At 41.0% G+C, this 13,707-nt stretch overlaps 1 protein-coding gene across 1 annotated transcript in view; it reads right to left on the bottom strand.

The window, feature by feature from the left end:
• The window catches only part of LOC137431612 (neuropilin-2-like), a 350,182-nt gene extending 340,035 nt beyond the window's left edge, over nucleotides 1–10,147 (bottom strand). Inside the window, exon 1 of the mRNA XM_068123132.2 lies at nucleotides 9,882–10,147. Within this exon, the coding sequence (XP_067979233.2) occupies nucleotides 9,882–10,062 (181 nt within the window). The 5' untranslated portion in view covers nucleotides 10,063–10,147. The remainder of the gene's footprint in view (nucleotides 1–9,881) is intronic.
• Between the last annotated feature and the right edge of the window lie 3,560 nt (nucleotides 10,148–13,707).

A 13,707-nucleotide genomic window follows, 5' to 3' on the forward strand; every position in this document is an offset into this window, starting at 1 on the left:
TACAGAGCTCCTTACATGGTAGCACCACCGACTTGGTGCCAGAGATTTGCCATAAAAAAATTCGTCTGTTTTCAGCACCTCAAACGAACTCAGAAATATATTCCCACTCATAAATCCATTAGAGCTTCTGGCATTGTCATGTGGTTTTTGCAGCTGCATCATCCAATGAGATACTCCCCAAGGCTCACATTATCCATGATAGTCAAAATCACAACTGCAGCCTGCTTGAATTTTCATCATGAAATACATTCCTGTTGTTCATCAGATATATTTCTGAAAAAGACTCAGTGGAGAAGGAAATATGATAATTGCTTGGAGTTATTATTATTTATATATTTTTCACAGAAACACATTTTCCCAAGCACATGCAAACATGGCCTTGATATTTCAAAAGCTTTTGACAGAGTTTGGCATCGGGGTCTGATATCCAAGCTTCCCTCTTTCGGTTTTCCTCCTTCACTCTGCTCTCTCATATCAAGCTTTCTGTCCGACCGCACTATTTCTGTAATTGTTGATGGTTCAACATCTCCCTCCTTCCCCATCAACAGCGGTGTCCCTCAGGGTTCTGTCCTGTCTCCAACACTCTTCCTACTTTTTATCAATGACATTCTTTCTTCTACAAATAACCAAATGCATTCGTATGCTGATGACTCGACGTTACATTCCTCCATGGTTTTCCCATCTGCCCCATCTTCTCTCACTCAATATGCATCTCGTTTTATCACAGCCACCTCTTTAAATTCGGATTTGGACTAGATTTCCCCGTGGGGCAAATGTAATCTTACTATAATTCATCAAATGTCCGTCCGTCTGTCTGTCCATCCGTCCGTTCGTTCCCAGGTACCGCAAAAACGGCTGAACCGATCGCAACAAATTTTTGGGTGGGTAATCCTGGGAACCCCTGGAGTAAAATAGGCTATATTGTTTTTCCAATTTCAGCTTTGGTCTCCATCATTTTCAGGTTTAGACTCCCGCCTCACGTTATTGTCCCGGGTAAAGCAAAAACGGCTGCACCAATCCCAACGATACACCTCCATGCCCGTGGGATTCCCACAGGTGACTCCACTAGTAAGGTTAAATTCAATGTTTCTAAAACTAAATTTCTTCCCATATCTCTCTCTAAAACCCCTCTCAACTCTCCAATCTCCTTTGAAAGCTCCACAATTACACCATGCGATTCAGTAAGCCTACTAGGTATTACCCTAACTTCAAATTTATCCTGGAATCCACAGATTACACAAATAGCTAAATCTGCCTCGAAGAAACTGGGAGTCTTTTTCAGATGTCGAAGCTTCTTCTCCTCTCAACAGTTGCTTCAACTACAGTGCATTCAGAAAGTATTCAGACCCCTTCACTTTTTTCACATTTTGTTATATTGCAGCCTTCTGCTGAAATTGTTTAAATTCATTTTTTCCCTCATCAATCTACACTCAATACCCCATAATGACAAAGAGAAAACAGGATTTTAGAAAGTTTTGCAAATTTATTAAAAAGAAAAAACTGAAATATCACATTTACATAAGTATTCAGACCCCTTTGTTATGACACTTGAAATTCAGCTCAGGTGCCTCCCATTTCTCTTGATCATCTTTGAGATGTTTCAACACCCGCTTGGAGTTTGCAAAAAAAGCACCTAAAGGACTCTCAGACTGTGAGAAACAAGATTCTGTGGGCTTTCATGTGTCTTTCATTGAGGAGAGGCTTCCGTCTGTCCACTCTGCCATAAAGCCCAGATCGGTGGAGTGTTGCAGTGATGGTTGTCCTTCTGGAAGTTTCTCCCATCTCCACACAGGATCTCTGGAGCTCAGCCAGAGTGACCATCGGGCTCTTGGTCACCTCTCTTACCAAGGCCCTCTCTCCCGATTCCTCAGTTTGGCCGGGCGGCCAGCTCTAGGAAGAGTCCTGGTTGTTCCAAACTTCTTCCATTTAAGAATTATGGAGGCCACTGTGCTCTTGGGAACCTTCAATGCAGGATAAATTTTTTTGTAGGCTTCCCCAGATCTGTGCCTCGACACAATCCTGTCTCTGAGCTCTGCAGGCAGTTCCTTCGACCTCATGGCTTGGTTTTTGCTCTGATATGCATTGTCAGCTGTGAGACCTTATATAGACAGGTGTGTGCCTTTCCAAATCGTGTCCAATCAATTGGATTTACCACAGGTGGACTCCAACCAAGGTGTAGAAACATCTCAAAGATGATCACGAGAAATGGGAGGCACCTGAGCTAAATTTCAAGTGTCATAGCAAAGGGTATGAATACTTATGTCAATGTGATATTTCAATTTTTTTCTTTTTAATAAATTTGCAAAACTTTCTAAAATCCTGTTTTCTCTTTGTCATTATGGGGTATTGAGTGTAGATTGATGAGGGAAAAAATGAATTTAAACGATTTCAGCATGAGGCTGCAACATAACAAAATGTGAAAAAAGTGAAGGGGTCTGAATACTTTCTGAATGCACTGTGTATAAAGGATTGATTTGTGCTTGTATGGAGTCGGCCCCTTACATCTCGGGAGGTTCTAGTTCCACATACATACTGAACAGAATTAAATCCAAAGTAAATCGACTTATCAACTCTCCCAATTTGACCTCAAAACCCAACACGCTCGAACTACGCCGCAAAGTTGGCTCTCTTTCCCTTTTCTACAGATATTACTTTGGTTTCTGCTCTCAAGAACTTGCTGCTTGTATACCTCTGCCATTAGTGAGACCATGGAATCGTTGGAATACTCGACAAGCCACTACATCACATGATTATTGTGTTGGCATTGGCAACTCATGGATGGGCCGTTATGATGTTTATTTCTTCCCCACCACTGCCAAACTCTGGAACTCTTTACCTTCTCATGTCTTTCCAAACATTTATGACCTTCCCTTTTTCAAAAAGCAGATTTTCTGCTTTCTCAAAAACTCTTCGACTATTCTCTCTTTCTTCACTTTTCCATCAATGCAGCTCTTTAATTTAGGCCTGGCCTCAATGAGGACTATATAGTCCGTGCTTGGAGCCTTCAATATAAATAAATAAATAAATAAAAAAACCCTTTGAGCTTCAACATCTGCTAATTCTGCGCAGATTGACATATTTTGATGTTATTAATGAGTGCCATGAATTGCCTAACTTAATGTTACCCTGTGATCAAATGCAATTACCTGCACCCCAACCCAATTCTTTGTGTTCTGAAGCAGTTTGCTGAGTCATGTTGGACAGAAAGCAGAGCTAATGCCGTGCCAATTCCCAGTCCTGACATTAACCCTGAGCTCACAACAATATATCACAAAAAAAATCCAAAGCTTTCACAATGCATAAACAATGGATGCACTTGCATCTCAGCAGTAGTTAGAGCAAGAATTTGTTCATAGTGCCGACAATAGATCACCTACTCTTCGTGCAGGGCACCGTGGGATCTTTAACGTCTACCAACTAATGCCGGCTAAAGATGGGAAAATGCCATAAAGTGTAACTTTAGTAACAGTCTCTCCCAATATTAATCGTGAAGTAGAAAGAAGTATCATGAAGAACGCTGGCAAACTCCTTCTTCCCTTTTGCAAATGAAGCCCACTTTGTCTCGTTCAGCAATGTCTCCATAACACTGTCAGGCAGAATGCAGCTGATGCTGATCAATAATTACTTAAAGCTAGTCTGACAAACTGAACGTCTTTCAATCCTGGAAAATCTCAGTTTCATTCTGTCGCTCAGGAACGATTTGCAAATGGACCCACCTATCTATTGTAAGAGGTTCAGTCTCTTGAACCCCTTGGCCACACAATCAGCCATATAGCACAGCTGGCCTCCAAAGCCAGCTGTAGACTAGATAACCTCTATCATTCCATGTAATTCCTTAAAGAGCTCTTATTTCATGATTTCTCTGATAAATGTCTCATGTTATCTCAAAATCTCTTCTCTAATTGTAGCATTCCTGGCCAGCTCTGTCCATCACTCAATGTATTACTGCTCGAACCTATGGGCTGGAACAGCAGCATCACAGATGTCTCTCTTGATCTCTTGATTGCTGTGAAATCTAAAGCTCTCAACATTCTTTTTACCCATCATGACCTATCGTATCTCCTCTGATCTAGCCACATAAACTCAAAAAAATCCAGGATTGTCATCCACCTCCACTCCGTTGTTTCTCTTTTCTCCCGTTTGTGGAAATGCATTCCGGAGGCGGCTCAATAAAACCATTCCATTCCTTGTGAGGCTTAAAGCAAGCAAGCAATCAATTACCATCTCTTATCATCACAAATACCTACGTGCTATCTTTCCAAACCCTATTATACTGACCTAATCCAAGTTTCCCACTTGCAGATTACTCTGTTTCCTCTCCTCCTCTTTGCCTGTTTGGTCATCCCCTTGATTTTTTGGGGTCACTGTGGTCCTACTGCCCCACCATCAATGTGTTGCCTTTTTCCCCCCTGCCACCTCACTATTCCATGAGCATACAGCATTTATTATCATATTAGTGTTGCCATAAAAATCCTGATTCAGCAAAATGGCTTTGAAGTTAATTTATTTATTTATTTTTCATACATAGTCGAGGCTCACATAAGAGCTATATTTGTTTATCGCTATTTAAAAAAAATTATTTATCACAATTTTAATATTTATTTATCGCTATAGGCTCGTTTATCGCTATTTTAAAAAAAAAATTGCAAGTGCTATGTTGTTAAATCCCATTTACATTAATGTTCAGAAACACTATGTTGATAAAACTAAATGCGCACACCAGTGTTCAATAGAAGGAGGTGGCGAGGATTGCATAAATTATTTACAGCACTTTGTGGTGAAAGATATGACAAGTTATTGAAGAGGAGATGAGTAAAATGTCATTCAACATCAAGGAAGAGTGAAGTGCCTCTGGATTATCGACACCATCACATCCTCATTTCGACACAGTGGTGTGCACAAAATTCACATTGGAGATGGCAGGTAAATAATAGATGGACATTTCCACGGTGTAAAATTATCGTCTGTTTTTATGATAAACAACCAATCGAGGCAGCCTGCTCTGGCAATAAATCCCCACTATTACCATAACCTTTGAGGGCTGGGTTAGGAAGGTCACTCGTGATAACCACAGTAGCCATCTTGTTGTGCATAATAAAATAATATGCAGATCGACTCACGATTCCTCACTGCCATATGGTGCAGAAATTGCTTATTGTGTAGTTTAGTTTCCTCCCATGACATTCAGGATGTTGAATGTACAAAATGGTGGTTTGATTTATTCATGCATTCACAGCACCAGCTTGCAGTTTTGAATCATTTCTGAGGTTGTGGGTTTTCCACTGGAGTGGTTTAACGGCTACACAACCTTACATTAATAAAGAGGAACAGACCAAAAGCATCTGCAACACATATTTTCGTATGATCTATGGTACATAGGAGTTTCCAGAGATTCATCCAGTACCCCCATGGCATCTATAGAGGTTAAACTCTTCAACAATAACAAATTATTTTATCAAGAGTGCACCCTCCAAAAATTGTTAAATTTGAATGCCTACCAACACCTATCACATGTCACTGAAAAAGTTTTTCATTGGTCACAATTTTTTTTTTATTTAGTGGCACAGATGCATATGGTATACTGCATCGGGCTATAAACCATTAGTAAATTATACTAACATGTGCGAAAATAGCAGAGTTTGTAGGTACATGCCAGGATTTTCACCTTCAATAGCAGTATCTTTACTCTCCCGACACCTTCCAAACTCCAACCTCCTGGCCTCCTGGCCTCCCCCTCCCTCTCCCTTCAGGTTGGGAGGGGAAGGTCGAGGACTTGGAGTTTGGGAGTGGAACTTGATGATTTTGGGTTTGTGGGGAAAACTTTAAGAAGAAAGGGGTACTGAGGACTTGAAGTCACATTTTACATTACACTCAATTTCCACGGGTCTCTGCCATTTTGCTATCAAAGGAAATTCCTGTCAAACTCCCTAAATATTCCACAGTCTTATGGGAAATAATTCCTTTGGAACAGCCCGGTGGGACTGGGTTATCTGCTAGTACGTATATATGCGTGAATAAGAATGTAGCATTTTTTTTTCTCAGAATCAAATATGTAGTTGAAAAACAAGATAATGTAAGCTCAGAAAAGTTTCAGAATAACCGTCATGGGATTTTCTTTTGCAACAATCTTTGGATTAACATAATTCATGATGTTATTCGAATCCATATTCAATCTGTCACACTCCATTCCACAGGATACAACATGCTAATATTAATTCTTGTATTTGCAGCCCAAATAATTTATCCCTGCTATCCTGTGCACAACTGTTTTCTTGTCGATTTTCCAATTTGAGACATTTCCTGGAGTGGGTGAACTGATAGATGAAGGTGCCTGAGACTGGCAATTCTCTCGATAGCATTATTCCTAAACCTTTCGTGGCTGCAATTTCTCCCCAAGTAATTCCCAAGAATTTCTCTCCAAGTGATTCCCAAGAAATCAGACTGCAGTTGTATTTGATATGCTATGCAATTGAATTTGACATAAAATAACCATGAGGTTGGCCTTTACAAAAACACTATGGAGCAAGGATATGCTGCTCTAGCAGCCACATTATTGTTGCAGTGAACTTTCAAAAGCAAAGCAAAAATAAATCTGAAAGAAACATTTATGATTTCCATGATACTCCACTGGATACATAATTATAAGCCTGATCCAAAACTTGCAACACAAAGGTTCATTATCATGAAAACAAATGCAGTTTTAATTTCAATTTTCATCAATAAAATGTCTCCAGGGAAATCACAAAACTCGTGTCATTAATTTTTTTAACTATCAGTCATAGTTATTGGACCGTCATCCCGTTTAGATGTTTTTGGTTGCCCCAAATGGGGGGCAATTTGTACAAGTCATGGCACGTCAGATGACAAAATGATAAACAAGGATACACAAGGAACATGAATGCGGGAGGAGGCCATTTGGCATATCAAGGCTGTGCTGCATCTATGCCATATAACTTAAACCCCACAGTTTATCAACATAAATTCACTCTGGGAAGTGGAGTGGGGGAGTAATTACAGATAGATAGGCACAGACATCATCAGCATAGTTTATACCCATCTATAATGACAAATATATATATATATTGTTATTATTTAATTTATAAAATGGCGTGGCGAGCAAAGTCGGGGAAGATGCGTGACGTCGAGATCCGTAGCGAGCGTTGTCTAACGAAGGTCGCGAGGGAATTTTGAGTTCCTTGAAAGGACATCCTGCGATAGATATTATCGCTGGGATTGAGAAATCTGCATAGTCAGGTTTGGGCTGAGATTTCTGTCCAAGCGGGTTCATTCATTCATTCATTCATTCAACGTTCATTCATTCATTCATTTAATTTATAAAATAATTTTGGTATTTTCTTATCGTGTTTTTATCGATTTATTGATTTTATTTTTTGTATTATTTTAGGGGTTTTGTGAGGAGAGCGAACAGCAACAAAGAGCACCATTCACCTTTTGATGAAACCCTTACACAGACAACACAATCATGATACAAGTATCCAATTACCGATCCATACCTGAGCTACCTACCATTCCTGCCAATGTCCATGTACCTCTTTATCCCAAATGCTTCTAGGCACCTATCAAATTCCAATTTAAACTTCTCTACTGTTTCTGCTTCCATTACCTTTCCAGCGAGACCATTCCATGCATTAACTACCCTCTAAGTGAAAGACCCTTACCTAACTACCATCCTACCTTCCTCTTATTTACTCTCAGGCTATGACCCCTCATTATGTCACTGTCCATTGGGCTGTAAAACCCGTGCATTTATTGTGTCTATATCGTCCGTTATCTTAAACATCTCCATCAAATGCCCTCGTAATCGCCTTTTTCTGATGTAAAATTCCTGTCCCCCTTCAGCTGTTCCTCGTAGCTTACTTTGGCTCGGCCTGGAATCAATCTATCCGCTCTACGATGAACCTTCTCCATGGCAGCTATATCGTTCCTTTGGTGCGGTGACCAAAAATGTACACAATATTGTAGATGAGGCTTCACTAAATTCCTGCACAGAGCCAGCACAACTTCTTTTGATTTGTAATTTATCCCTTCTATGAAAACAACATGAAACCCTATTATCTTTACCGATATCTGCCTGGCACCGTGCTTTCTGCTTACCCTCTAATACCACCCCCCAGATCTAGTACTTTGCCATAGTAGAACCACATTTCTCACACACACTCTCTCCTACGCACAAGGTTTTGTGCTAAAAGTAGTGTTGTACGTCAGTAATACGTATTAAAGGCTGTGCTCGATGATGATCATAAAGGTATGGGGGCATTCATAATTGTCTACAAATGAGGTATTCACAATAGTCCAAGAAATACCATTTTCTTTTTCAATATACGGGTAGATAATGAGTTTCTGCTTATCCCTTCTATGAAAGTAAATAAATGTATTTATATGTACACCTCGCTATACTTTATTTTGACATGTCTAGAACTATTGTGAGTATCTCATTCGCAAAACTTTTTGTACGCTGCACGCACCCGGAATGCAGAGTTCGCTGCAGTGCTTTAGGTGTTGATAAATCAGAATGTTCGCTGGTAAAGATAACAAAAACCCTTGTGAACACTCACACGCATGGCTGGGCAAAAGGAAGATCGAGACGGAGCATTATTGGTGCAAACTCGTATATCTTTGAGAATATCTGCTGGATACTCAAATGTGGCAAATTATATATATATATATATATATTTTATCAAGTACAGGATTGCAATTAAAGTGAGATTTCAGTGTATGGTTAATAATAAGAACCAAAACGAATGCACAATCAGCAGCCATCACAGGAATATCCAAACAAACCGATGGAGAGTCATCACTAAAATCTTGTCCATCATCGGCAATTTCTTACTTCCAACCACTGAGTATCTATGGCTCCACTTAGCATATGCTTGTGCTGTGCACGAGCTCACGAGCACGTTTTGATACACTCCGTCAAAACGACCAATAAACGAAAACCTGTCCTGAACGAGGGCCAAATAACCTTGCTATGAAGAGATTCATTAATTATAAGGCACCTCGCGGTCGCCTTTAGCCTTTTAGTCTTGTTCCCCTTTCTTAACAGAGGTTTTCTCACTGCAACACATCCTCGAAGTCCTCATTTCGAAAGAACTCCCAGCACAGAGCCATTTTTGGCTTCATTTACTATGTACAAAAAAGATTTATTTTTGGGGGGATTTTGATGTACTGTGCTCTTTACAGAGCATTCCTTTAGACTTTTGGTCTTGTTCCCCTTTCTTAACTGAGGTTTTCTTACTGCACCACATCCTCTAAGTCCTCGTTTCAAAAGGAACTCATATCACAGAGCAGTTTTCTTGGCTTAATTTACTATGTACAAAAAAGATGTATATTTTTTATTTTGATGTATCATACTCTACGAAGCATTGGTGCTGCCGAAGCAGTTTCTTTGCAAGGGAGGTCTTTGGTACCACTTGGCCGGGATTTGAACCACCGACCTCACAGACGCAGAGCAGACACTCCAAACATTACGCACCGAGTCTGGCAAAAATGTGGACCAAAATATCCACCGCAAAGTTACGGCAGATATTTTGATGTGTATTTTGCATTGAGCCGGCTCACGGTTTAAAGTCCGCAACTCAAGCAGCTGCTTGAAAACGGAGCCAGCAAGAATTAATGTCACAAATCACGAAATGCAAACAAAACCGCATTAGTAATCATAGACCGTGCGATGGAATCTATTGGGACACAGCTTGATGCGGATGTCTCGCTGTGATCACCATCATCTGATCGGGAGAGATCAAGGGAGAGAGCTCGAACCTCACGGTTGTCCCTGGGGAGCAAATAAGAGGCACACAGCAGTGCGTGCTCAGAGGGCATACTCTGGACGATAGCGCAAGTATCCCATGGCTTCTTCTTCATACCTGCATTCCCGAGTACGCCGAGTGTGGACACCAGCAGCAGAGGAAGCGGCCAAATGTGCATGGCCGGGTCGAGGGTCTTCGGAGGAGAGTGGACGACTTGCCCAATTTCCGTTCCGCCGCGTTCCCGGGCGTCCTCCGCACACGCGATGTTTGTGAGCGCTCTGCCGCGGCTCGTAGGCATCAATTCCTGGCACTCGAGGTGTTCGTGCTGAGCCTTCAATTCATCCGTGAAGACTCACTGTTGTCTGCTCCTCGCTCGTTGCATTAGAGAAACCCCTCTTGTTCCATCTCCCCCCCCCCCCCCCCCCAAACCGTCCCACTTCCTTTGTCTCCTCCCCGTTTTCCTTCATCCTCCTCCCTTTGTTGCTTCGGTAAAGGCGTAATTTGTGGCGGGACCCCCCAAGCCACCTGCGCTCACTCAGCACACATGGCTCGTGAGAGTTTGTCACATCGCGGGGACTTCCCCGCCCGACAAAGCAAAATAAATGACCGACCTGGTGCTGAGTTCTTGACCCGATTTCATTTTTGGAATCTCTGCTTGCTTTGTATTCCTCGCACCATCAACTCGATCAAAGCAACTTTCACTCCTGAAAATACATTTCAGTACACAGTTTTCAGTACAATAAGTACATAATTAAAATGATTGTATTCCGCAAATAAATATAAATACTGCTTTCAAATTTACCATGGCACGTCGTTTAATATCCACGAGGACGAAAAGGCTTCACTGTTTAAATATCGGATGTAGTAGTCTCCGATATATAGCGTTTCCATCTTTTTGGAACAAACAAACTTTTGCTTCGCTGTGTCGCAGAAGGGCGGCCCAAAACGACGTGCTCGCCGCATGATGAAAACCCCAACTAGGGGGCAGCAACGGCTCGCAACACGACGTCATTCAAAAGGGCTCGCTCGCATTCACTGACTCCTTGTAATGGTGTGAACGTCCGCTCTGAGGTCGCGTAATGCTTAGAGCGTCCGCTCTGGGGTTACCAGGTCGGCAGTTCGATCCCCGGTCAAGTCATGAGAACGATTTTTATTCAATGTTACCCGCTGCTTCCTATAATGGCCAGCATTTTAAAAGGATAGAGCACAGACAAATAACCATAGGTGGGCAACCGTTGCGCAGGCTTGTTGGGCCTAATGCAATGGACCGAAGTTCCTTGTGACGTAACTCGACTCATCGTTAGCCCGTCCACCGCCGGGCAGCATGAGACGGCCAGCTTTGTTTATTTATTTACCATTGAGCTTCCGTGCAGGCCATAACATTTGTTTTTCTTTTTTTACCATTTGACCTTTTGTCATCAAATTTTCAACAAACCTTTATTATGAGAATACTAATTGATAAATACGCGAGCTGGCTTTGCATTTTGAGGTGCTTTCTACAGTTACCTCCATCTTTCGTAGGTGAACGCAGGTTGTTTTCACTCCTGTTTGTCTGGCTGTCTGTTTCTCTGTGAGCAGGATATCTCATAAGGTTATGGACGGATTTGGATGTAACTTGGTGGACAGGTTGGGTGTGTGACAAGGAAAATTGATTCGATTTTCGTGCAGATCCGAATACGGATCCGGTTCAGAGAATTTTATTATTATTTCTAAAGTGTTTTTCGATCATAATTCAGAGGTGGGGCCAAAAACTATTTACCTGATATTTAAAAAAAGTTATCGATGGGTTATGATAAAACTAGGTGGACGACTTGGGAAGGCGACTAAAACAAGCCGTTAATCGATTTTGGTTCAGGGCCAAATCCAGTGGGATACAAAACGTAAACTGTTCAGCCTGGCAGAGGTTTGCTCTCTGCCGTGTTCCGTTATATTTACCCTCGCCAGAGGAGAGGGTACTGCATTTGAATCCGTTTGTCTGTTTGTCTGTCTGTCTGTCTGTTTGTCCGCACAGAATAAATATGATTTTCTCTGCAACCGTTGGTCCGATTGACAGGAAATTTTCACCATAGGTGCGCCTCCTCCTGTAAAATTTTGTAATGATAATTATGACGTCATATGTAACGTGGTAAGGGCGCCATCCTGGAAAACCCAAAAATAATTGCACCTCTATATCTCCGAAAGCGCTGCATAGAAAAAATTGCGACATGGCTCATTGCAAAGAACTTTCCATGGGGAATAACATATGTTAATGATGATGTCATAGGTGCTTCCATTATGACGTCATAATCCGAAAAGTACAAAACTTCACCAGATCAAGATGAAATTTCTTGAGCGTCATCTTGGGATAAATTGGGGGAGAAAAAAATTATGATGATGTCATCGGTCATGTGGTTCGGCCGTCATATTTGTTTTACCACAAAAGCCTTAAAAACCACTAAAAACACATCCTGGCAAGGGTCTGCAATCCCCGATTGCTCTTTCTTGTTCTTATTATCCTGCGCTCGCGAAGCAAAAAGTAGGGTTAAGCATTCGGTTGGGTACGTGTGTACGTATGGCGTGCGTACGTACAGCATGCGTATGTGTCTGCATTTGTAAAATAAATTTTCTCGGTCATTGGCAGACGTCATTGGTGCCATAATTATGATGTCATTCGTACCATAATTATGACGTCATAATTCGACAGGGACAATGCTTAGTCTGATCAGTTTGAAATTTATTGAGCGTGATCTATGCAACAATTATATTAGAGAATATACATTTATGATGTCATCACTCACTTGGTCTGGCGGCCATGTTATATCAAAAAATAAACCTTCAAAAACAGAAGCGTTGGCTCGCACAAAGTTGACTGCGCAGAGTAAGTATTCTATGAATACCATCTAGTTTGTTTTACGTGTTTGTTCCATTAAATAAAGGTTGGCGGCTGTTTGAGTGTTTACGCTCTATACGATTAGATTGTCCTCGATACGTTTGGAAGGGTGAGTGAATGCAGGGTCCAAGAAGATTGTAAGCCGGATTACTTGTGCTTTTGATCTGGCTTGCTGCGTGTTTATTCACCTCGCACCAAAATGTCAACACCCCAACGAGCCAAAACGACACACTGTGCACTTGGAAAGGGATCATAGGAATAAACCAGTCGACCATTTCAAATGGTATTAGCATGGTCCTTTTTGGATCGTTTGAAGATGGCTGGGTATGTGCTCTATTCCGATAAGTTAGATACTTCATCAATCCAGATCAATGTTTTTGTTTTAGATTTTCGATAAGGTAAGAACAAAGGCACATTATTTATATATCTAATCAAGCATTAGGCGCATTATTTATATATTTAATCAAGCATTAGACGTTAATAATCTCACGTCTCCACAATTCATGAACATTTAACTAAACCCCTCTGAATCATTGTACCCACAAGGCCGCCCATTTTCAAATGTTCCTTAACGTTCTTAACAGGAGAGGCTTGAACATCCTTAGCTTAATATATGTTAGTGTTGGCACAACAGTTCTTGCATTAAGTCAAGACACTTAAAAGCTGTCTGTCTTATCGTATAGTAGTCTGAGGCACAGGGGCACAAATGACACAACATGCACAACCCATCTGGTACAAAAATTAAACTTGGTGGAATGATAACCTAGTTAGTACCTGGAGTTCATATACCTAGGGTGGTTGAGGTTTTTCTTGATACTTGTGAAACTATTTCTTGGAATGATTGAATCAATTTGTCAGAATCTTAACCGTAGATTATTTTGAATAAATAGGTTATTCTCATGATTTAGTTGTTGATTATTTGTGAAAAGTTATTTTGAACATACACACACACACACACACACACACACACACACACACACACACACACAAATACACATTTACATATACACACACATATACACATATACATACACACATACATACACACACACAAATACACAAATACACATACAT

This window comes from Myxine glutinosa, chromosome 7 (genome assembly GCF_964187855.1).
Source record: "Myxine glutinosa chromosome 7, kmMyxGlut1.1, whole genome shotgun sequence".
In the NCBI taxonomy this organism is placed as follows: domain Eukaryota; kingdom Metazoa; phylum Chordata; class Myxini; order Myxiniformes; family Myxinidae; genus Myxine; species Myxine glutinosa.